The following is a 9,884-nucleotide window of genomic DNA, read 5'->3' as shown; positions in this document are numbered from 1 at the left end:
ATATGCATATACCAATATTAGGAACAAACCTTTAGGGTGGCTCAGCCCCTAATGAGAATGCAACATGAAAAAGTGTTGTCTCCTGATTTTAGACTGGTCCTTTGGCCAAACTTGATGTTGCTGGTTATGCTGGTGGTATTAACTTCACACATTAATTTACATAATAGATGAGAAGAAGGAACAAATGGCAACAGAATCAAGTAGTAAGTTGTGCAATGGCAATGCCCTGCAATGTCCTACTGAGCCCTTCTGTGTCCCACTACGTCCTATGCTGCGCTTTGCCACGCTACACCCTGTAACGCCCTGCAGTGCCCTGCTATGACATAAACTACTACTACTACCGTTTGTAGTCACTGTTCCATTATCTTTTATTGTGACTGTTATTGCCACAATTCATCACCCCCCCAACCGGCCCCGTCAGACTCCGCCTACCAAGATCCTGGGTCTGGCCGAGGTTTCTTCCTAAAAGGGAGTTTTTCCTCGCCCCTGTCACACTAAATGCTTGCTCTAGGGGAAATTACTAGAACAGTTGGGTCTTTGTAAATTATAGTGTGGTCTAGACCTGTCTGTAAAGTGTCTCGAGATTTAGTTATGATTTGATACTATAAATAAAATCGAATAGAATTGAATGCCATGCAATGTGGTTCTAATTCTGACTTATAACACTACACCGCTTTGTCTGTGGCAAAAATAAGGCAGCTTAATAAACATTGCACTTCATCTGTCAAAGGTCCCCCCGATGATTCAATGGAGCTGTCGTCAGTGACAGAAAAACCAGAGCAATGGAAATCTATTTAAATGTGGTGACGCTCAATTTCCCCTTACATGAAAGAACTGTGGGTAATATGTCGGACCCAGACCAGTAGGGGGTAAAATAGCTCCATCAGTCTTTTCAAGTCAAAGTGAGGTGGAGGGAAACAAGTGAAACGCCGATGCATAACACTGACATTTTTTAATAGAATTAATTTATAACAAATGGAACTTTTGTCAGCAAAGAACTGATTTCCATACAGATTTCTTTCGCCACCAATGTAACCTAAGTAAGAAAATAAAAAGCACTCCTTTCATTCAAAAAAAGAAACAGTTTACGCTTACAACTAATCGGAGGTAATTGAATGAATTTTTTTTTTTTTTTTTTTAACAAGCCATTTATTTATTTTTTTTTACGATTTCCTTATTTAATTTTCAATCTATGCATCCAGACGAGAGATAGATAGAGAGAGAGAGAGCAGAGAACACAACGTTTATTTCTGTTAATGACACTCCAAGCTTGAATGGCAAAGCCACAAGAACAGATGGTTGGGGGACAGATTTTTCTGAAGTCATCTGCTGGAGTAACCATGGCATCAGAATGGATGCTCTTTTTTCGCCACAAACTTTTTTTTTTTTTGTCTTTTTCAAGAGTTGATACCTTTTTTGTGTTATTTACATACACTCAAAGTGAACGTTTAAGGAGATTTCTTTTTTTTTTTATAGATGGGTTCAAGTAATATATTATTGGGTTTAGAATCAATAGGGCAGTGCATAGTACAAAGATAAAGTGCAAATCTTCCTACCAGGCCAGCTTTGGCCACTCTGCAATGTATCACCCTGCATATGAAAAATCAATAAAAAAGGGAAAAACTGAGATGAGAAAATAAAACATCTGAGACGGGAACATAATGTAACGTTAGCCACCATTAATGTTAAATGATAGCACTTTTATATCTCACAATGAAGACAAAAGTAATCAGTCAAGCAGTTGACAAAAACAAAACAAATAGCTGCTTGAGTTAACAAGGGAAAGAAAGCACCTGGAATGCACATCCACAAAGCCATCAAAGAGGGTACGGAGAAGGTAAAGATGCTGCTCCACATAAAGACCGAAACACAACCAAACTAAACTCCAGCACCTAACTGTAAGGTCATACAGAAAAAAGGAACATAACACAGTGTCAGGATAGCAGAACTGAAATGTTGTTGCAGATTGTGTTTCTTTATATCTCTTCTCTCTAGTGTCACATATGAAGTCTGGAATTCAAAGTCATGGAAAAGAAACCCTGCGGTGACGACCTGTGCATTCTTTTTGACCAAATCCATTTCTAGTTTGAATTGAATTAGCATTATATTGGGCCTTCATCCTGTTTAGTTTGAGTAGTCTGCAATCTCATCCCAGTATCCATGTCGGAACATTTTAAATATGTTTTAACTATTGTGTATTCTGTAGAGGTCAGTGATATATTAACTTTTCTTTTTTTATTATTCACTCAGCCACAATAAGGCCACTGAAAATGAAAGCTATGAGCTGTGAAATGTTCTTATTTGCATATATAATCTCATCATGTGACAAATGAATACTTACGGTAAATAAACTATACAGTTACATCTACACTAAATGCCTTGATTACTCAGGTTACATTATGTTAAATGAAACATTATAAAAACAGGCATAAATATAAGGCACTCTAAATGCAAAATGGAAAAAAAAGTCATTACCATTGAACGCTTTAAAGAACCACAAGAAAGTGACGTCTTTGTACCTTGCCCTATTGTGTGTAGTGGTGATCGCCGCTGTGTGACCCCTGGGCCTCTAATTACAGACTGAACGAGAGCTTGAAAAAAAATGCACCAGTGACACGTTGACTGGCGCCCGACATTCCCACACCTCACTTGCGGGGGGGAAACAACAATGTCATGAGTGAATGACATATCCACATAAAACCCTATCTAAAAATACACATGTTTATTGCACAAGAAAAGATGCACTGAATCAGAATACAATTGTGTCCTACTGATGTGCATTCCAGTGAAAAATCACATTTCATTTCCCCCATAGCACACAACTCTCAACCTGGAAGCTTTCATAGACCATCCACATTTCAAATACTTTTTTAATCATAAATTATGTACTTTATCAATATATTTAGAATGTTGTATGTATGCTTTAATATATATTTCACATATATTTGACAATCTGTACCATAGAGCTATGTATTTATATATTTCATCCAATTCATCAGGCTCTCTCTAATCATCCTTCTAACATGGAAGAACTAAGATAATCGGTAGCAGCAACTTCATACTTTGCTCATCCCTGTTGATTCCACAAAGCCCCAGTTTATCTCATGGGAGTAATTAAGTTACCATGTATGTGATCATGGACAAAAACCATAACAAATAGCCAGCCCAAAAATAACTCTTGAACAAACTTTCCTTTGGGTAGTGTGAATTCTGTTCTGTGCACCAAGTGCAACAAAATGAGGGAAGAAAATGGAAACGAAACCAAAATGAAAAAAAAGCAAAGATATTCTCTGCAAAATAGCACATATGTCAGAACAGTTCTACAGCTTTAAAAAAAAATTAACATTTACGTAAATACGTTTTATCACTTCTTTTCCAAGCAATAAATTTGTGTAAAAAAAGGAAATTCACACAGTTCAAAAAAAGCACATCAGCTGTATAATAAAGTACTAAAAAACTAAATCAATAATTTTTTATTCATTTCATAGATCATTTGAGCTCTACCGTCTCCCAAAATTTAGATGAACATTGTGACGGGAAATAGGGTTATTTATTCATTATTACTTTAAGTCTGTCCTGCTGTTGTAGACCAAGCATTGTCTTCTTTTTCGATGGGTTGTCTGTGTGTTCTTGATTGTGAAACTGATCTTTTTTTTTTTTTTCTTTACAATGTGCATCAAGTCCCCCCTCGCCCTGTGTGCCTCCAATGCCTCTCGTAAAGGTTCATGATCACTGATGCATTTCATTTCTGATGATGTCCTTATTGTTCATTTACTTTTTTGTTGTGTTGGTTTCATTCAGTTTAATGAGCCCCAAAATGAATCCTCGAAGCCAAAGAAAAGGTAATTCCGTATGATGCTTCAAAAGTCAGGATTCCCTCACTTTGTATCAAGGCGAGGTTTTATTGGGGTTGGGGAATACTTGGTCCTCCGGGAATCATCTTTTAAATTTTTTGACAAGACATGTCACACATCCAACACTTAATGAGTTGTTAGCAAGGAGTTAAGGAGTACTTTCTCAAGCAGGAATTTATGGCTCAGAAGAGAGGCTCACTGGGGTTTTTTTCTCCAAAGGGCTCTCTGCTTTTTTTCTTCCGATACTGGGTCTCTTACGTTGCATAGTGATCAAAGCTTCCCAGGTACTCCAAGCCAGCTCTGTAGCAGAACTGGTATTGATCCTGAAAAGAAGGGAAGTCTTAAGTTCACATTCTCTCTCTAAGGGATCTAGCCTAGATACTAGTCACATTATATTTGTTAGCTGGAACCTCACCAGCCCTTTTTTTATTATGAAATGATCAAATTTGGAACACATTGATTTCAAATGTTATCTAAAGTGTCACAACCCCTTAAGTTACCTCAGTAAAGTTTGTGATGTCTTCTTTGCAAATATATTGAAATAAACACCTCACCTCTGTCTGCACCATAGCTGGTCTCTGTGTCCGTAACATTTTCACTGTCTGAAAGATGTCTACTACGCCCTCATATCTCATTCGTTCCAAGACTATGCTGAGGGTGATGAAGACGCCAGTCCTACCAACACCCGCGCTGTGAGAGAATGCAAACAGGTCAGCAGTGAGGCCAGAGAAACCAGATAAATATAGAAAAAGTCATATCAAGTTAAATCAATATTTGTGTAGAGTTCAAAATATATTGCATTCAGCTTAATTCTCTAAAAAGTGCAAGTGACGTGATTTGGTGAGTTATGCTGGTTGATCACTCACCTACAGTGGACCGAAATAGGCCCATCTTGGCCAAACTGCTCTTTTGTTTTATGTACTTGGCCAATGAAATCGATGAAGCCCTCTCCTGATTTTGGCACTCCTTGTTCAGGCCAGTCTGTGAACTGAAACTGCCTTACTGTCCGTGACTGTCCATCCTGGGAATAAAAGGTGGGGTGGGAGAGAAAATGTACAGAGCCTGCTCTTTAGATGGAACAGTCAGAAATGTGGAAAAATGTGCACACACAAAAACTGATGAAGTGAAACTAGGAAAGGCAGTCTGGTGTTTCGCAGACAGCCAACACATGGCAGTTCATTCCATGACCATCGTTATTGTAATTACCCATGCCTTTTGTGGGTTTTACAGTGAAAGACAGCATTCTTGAAAAAAATCTAGCTCAGGCGCCAAGTTTAAAGCATCAGAGAAAATGTTTTGTTGTCAAAGATGCCTGTCGTTCTACCTGCATGTATTAAACATGAACTCTGAAGATGCTAATTCCTTTGATGTGCTAACCTCTACGGGGTGCTTGGAGAATCGACTGAGGGTGTGCATTACTTAAGTGATATTGTATCCCCGTGATAAGGAGAAATCCCATTGACGAGACAGTGTAACATGCACTACAAACGAGGGAGACTGCACCATTTCTCTGTGTAAGCCTTTGATGGAATTAAAATCTCTGGCAGCTTGCTGCTGCCGGCACCCCACTTGTTTTTACACTTTGACATGTGTCATAATTCCCACAAATATTTATTTTTTGCTTATGTTACACTTAAGGCCATAGTTTGGTATAAACAAATACTTGATACAATGCCAACATTTTGGGCTAATGACTAATGTCATATTAAATCCGGTGCTCAATGAGTGTTTGCTATCCAGCATGTTTAACAATGTCATTCAAATCTTCTTTTTTCCGTAAATATATTCATGTGATTAAGAAATTGCATAATGTGATTTTAAAATTTAAAAAAAAAAATCTTCTGAATTCTATACAGCAGTGACCCAAGGTTAAAGTGCAGTTGGAACTTAAGCATTGGAATAATTAAAGTGGAACATTCTTATTTTATTTTGGTGATACATTCGCTGTCCCCCGTGACTAGGTCGTGACCCAGAATTTGAAAAACAATACTCTCTAGCATGCTGTAGACAATAGCACTGGAGTTGGAGCTCTGTTCCAACCATGACAAATTTTGATCTTTAAACTTTGTTCTATGAAATGATGCATGCTTACCCTGGCATCAGTCACTTTGAACTCTCTCAAGATATACTGGGGCATGTTATACTCGGCCATTGGGTCCACCACAAAGTACTGGTATCTGGCCGACCTCTCTGCTGGCCAGTACTGGTGGCATTTTTCCTGTAACGAGGGAAAAATAGAATCCCACAATGAGCCACAACATTCTCTTCATACACTAGCTTCATTGTTTTTATTCCCAGCATTGTTTTCATTAAATTTATACTGTATCTTGTGCTTTATTCCCATGGCTGAAGCTTACCATACCATACAGTATGAAGGCATACTGTATGGTATTTCATATAGACTGTTTTGTAACATGCTTTTGTGTTCTGTAGCCAGATTAAGGAGGTTATTGGGCCAAAAAAAAATGGGAAGAAAAATAAGCGTATGCATACCCTGCCCATTTCTCTAAGCTTGGTGAGCATTACAACAATAGTAGAGTTGTGCTCCCAGAGCATTCTCCAGAAGTCTTCTGTGGTCTCTGCCAGTGGTCCCTGTGTGGCAATATAGGCTTTCTGTTGCCTGTGGAAATGCATTTCATCACATGATGGAAAAGGTGTGAGACAATCAGCAAAGAAATACATTAGAGCTTTCACTGTGCATGGTTTGAGGATGTTGATAGAGCCATAACTGTGATGACTGACCAAAACATGGCAATGACTCTTGTCTTGTACACATTTGCTCACTCTTATATTTCAAAAATGGAGTTGCTTCTTTTAAAATGTCGAGCAATGGGTGTCAGAGTATGTGAGCACTTACCTGTACCCATCAATGAAACTGGCATTGATGTAGTCGGAGCCCTCAACTCCTCGAATGGGCTGAAGACACACTCGTGTGGACTCGTATGGCATTATGTTAACAAGGCGGTTCTTGAACTTGTTGCAGGGGAGATTGGCACTGATGAATCGTGATGTATGGGCTTTAGTGTTAGCTAAACGCTGCATTGAGACAGAGAAAAATATATCTATTAGCACTGACTTCCTGTTTCTCCCTGGTGATTGACTGTTTGACATTGAAGGTGGATTGGACTTAAAAAACATGTATGAACAATACTTACTTGCTTGAGAGTAGGGAGCAATCCAAATTAATCAGCTGCACATAGTGGATGATAAAATCTCCATTGCACACAGTGTCCTGTGGTTATATACTATTTTCACCTAATCATAAACTACAGAAATGGCATCTGAGTGATTGCTATCACGGCTCGCCTTTGCAGGGAAAAATAGCATGTTATGATAAAAAGACAGGGGAATGGAAGCCCTGGCGAGCCTGGAGTGGACAGACGTGGTGTAATTTAACCTGTTTATCATCTCTTAGTGGAATCAGCATCCCATCACAGCAAGAAGGCAGGCGCGTGACGAGCAAGGCAATACAATGCATACAGCAATACCACAGGCTGCAAATGGCTACATAAGGATTGTTGAACCTCTCATTGTAAATGCAGAGTATATTGCTCAAGTAGCTGTTCTGTAGTGGGGGGAAACCCGCGTTTAGCGTTTTCATTAGGTGGAAAATAGCAATTTGCTACAACCTGGCACCCATCTATTAATGTTTTTTTGTGCACTGTCCCTGTTCCAATAAATAAATTACAATGCAAACCAAGACCGCTGTTACCCAAGGAGGGAGCAGTATGGGAAGGGGTAACCAGAAAGGCAGAATGTGTCTTATGTGGGGTTACACAAGTAAGTCAACTAACTGGAATAGAAAGGAAACTAAAGGCTGTCTAGCGGGCCTACTAGGAACTGGAAAAGAGTTTTGGAGTTGTACTGGGAATGGCCGGTCGATGACACAGTGGCCTGCAAATGACTTGGAAAACAGATTCCAATGGGATGTCTGTAACTTTTTGCTGCATATGGCAAGTCAAACCTAAGGTCAGTAATGCTTCTGCTTCAAACTGTTTGTACCTTGAACTCGAGTTCCATGCCTGTGACATTCTCTCCACCCTCTATCTGCGTCAGTTTCTGGATGTAGGCGTATAGGTTTCTGGCGGGCACTTCGGTGGTGCCGCAGTTGACGGCCTCTTGGAGCGCGTCATGTATGAAGACATACTGGTCCTCTGTCTGCACCATGTAGTTGCGCTGGGCACGCATTAGCGTTACATGCCCGTAGATGTCCACAGTCTTCTCGTGCTTGATACGTTCCATCATGGCATCAATCACGATGAAGCAACCTGTGCGTCCCACCCCAGCACTGTGACCAAAAACAAGATACATAAATAATGAAGAATGTTATTGGAAGGTATTACCACTGTAAGCTGTACAAAATCATATGTGAAGGTCCCTAGTCTGAGATGTTTGAGCTTCTTTGTCAAACTTCCACAAATGAGGGGCAGGCCAGTGGAAGGAGAGGTGTCTTTGCTAAACATGTACAATGACTTGAAGAACTCCCTTTCTCCCAGAGATGAGGCCAAAAGGTAAACTCTCTTTGCCAAGTTTGCCACTGTAGAACGGACCATTTGGTTTGGAGTGTAATTAAATCTGAAGTGGCACTGTGTCGAGAAGAGGGCTTGGCAGTCACAGCCTTCAGCGGGCTCACTGCTGGCTTTGCAATCTAGTCTCTCCCCTCTGGACCCCACCTGTGCTCTCCAATCCATCAGGACTAATCACTTATGCAACGGCAACATTTAACCTTTTATCTCATGGTACCAAAAAGTGCCACTACAACAAATGCACACAGAAATGTGGACACACAAACGTGATTTTGCGAGTATGACTTTCTGAGGGCTTCGTTAATGTGCCGGACAACTTCTGAGAAGTGCAGCTGACTTCAATTAATGCCATTAGATTAGCACAGTGCACCCAAATAGCGAAAGAGCTTTAGAAGAGGCACTGAAAGGCAGGTCTCTTCATTTAGATTCACATCGGCACATTGTTAGATTTGTGTGTTAAAATGCACTAGTGAAAAAAGCACTCTGACAAAGAGGGACCATGTTTTACTGTTTCTCTTTGACCTCTTCTTGCAGACCAGCTTGAGACATGTTGTACAAATGTAGCCCCATTCCACCGACTGCTGACAATTTAAAAATGCTCACCCCTGCATATTACATGTTTTAATAGCGCATGTTTCAGCATTGGAGATGTTTTCCAATGACAATTTATTTACCATGGGGTGACAGGGTGGTGTTAAATCTTATTCGTTAACTCTCCTCCCACCTCCTGCAAAGCACAGCATTGCCAAGATGGTACCTTGCACTTGGCACTCTAAAGTAAATAGGTTATTCAATCCATTAAGCTGACATGCCTACAAGGTGCGAACCATGCTCTCGTGCCTCCTCCTTCTGATGGAGCAGTTGTTCATTTGCTCTGAGGGACGGGGAAAGGTTTGAAAGGGAAAACTCAGGAGGGAGTAAAGTTAGTCACCAGGGGCAAAGTCTGGTTAATGTGCCATGCAGCACTGGAACTGTGCTGCAAATGAAATAAAGACACGTATGGGAGTCATTGGCTTTAACAAATGATCTGATAATCACGTTCAAAATGGCTGATATTGGCTGAATAAGACTGAACTTTTTTCTTCTCAAATCTCTTTACAGCTCTAGGGCGATTACAAAGTGTGCATGTGAGTCAAAGAGAATCAGGCTGTCTCAGGGATATTGGAAGAATGAATCCCTTCCAGGTGCTCAGCCCTTAGGCGAGGAATGCTGAAACTAGAAGAGATTTCTCCCCTTACCCCAGCTGCTACCAATCTAAAAAAACATTTTACAGTGCAGACCTGAATGTGGGAGAGTGATGACCTGCGAGAGAGTCAGTGACAGAGTGACAGCATTGAGCTAGAGACAAGAAGACAGAGGAAGATGAGGAATGGGGGAGGGAGGTAAGGAGACGGAAGGTGGAGTTGTGTTATGCAGGGAGAGCATGTTTTTCTTAATGTAAAAACAGGAAATGCTAGGTGCTATGTGCTAGGTGCACTTTTCCTTTATCGACAAGTGATGGTGT

At 40.3% G+C, this 9,884-nt stretch overlaps 1 protein-coding gene across 45 annotated transcripts in view; it reads right to left on the bottom strand.

Annotated features, from left to right (window-relative positions):
• Positions 1-1,148: 1,148 nt before the first annotated feature.
• LOC117934721 (receptor-type tyrosine-protein phosphatase delta-like) overlaps positions 1,149-9,884 on the bottom strand; it is a 362,606-nt gene continuing 353,870 nt past the window's right edge. For 33 of the 45 annotated variants that reach the window (XM_034856616.1, XM_034856618.1, XM_034856611.1 and 30 more), the window contains 7 exons: positions 7,857-8,142; positions 6,712-6,890; positions 6,348-6,474; positions 5,947-6,072; positions 4,721-4,875; positions 4,409-4,544; positions 4,109-4,177 (listed from right to left, as the gene is read on the bottom strand). In XM_034856616.1, coding sequence (XP_034712507.1) covers positions 4,109-4,177; positions 4,409-4,544; positions 4,721-4,875; positions 5,947-6,072; positions 6,348-6,474; positions 6,712-6,890; positions 7,857-8,142 — 1,078 coding nt within the window. Of the gene's footprint in view, positions 4,178-4,408; positions 4,545-4,720; positions 4,876-5,946; positions 6,073-6,347; positions 6,475-6,711; positions 6,891-7,856; positions 8,143-9,884 lie in introns of all 45 variants that reach the window. The other 12 variants (XM_034856605.1, XM_034856642.1, XM_034856639.1 and 9 more) reach the window with 1 other exon arrangement.

This window comes from Etheostoma cragini, chromosome 19, assembly GCF_013103735.1.
Source record: "Etheostoma cragini isolate CJK2018 chromosome 19, CSU_Ecrag_1.0, whole genome shotgun sequence".
NCBI lineage: Eukaryota > Metazoa > Chordata > Actinopteri > Perciformes > Percidae > Etheostoma > Etheostoma cragini.
This window is presented reverse-complemented; position numbering and strand designations above follow the sequence as displayed.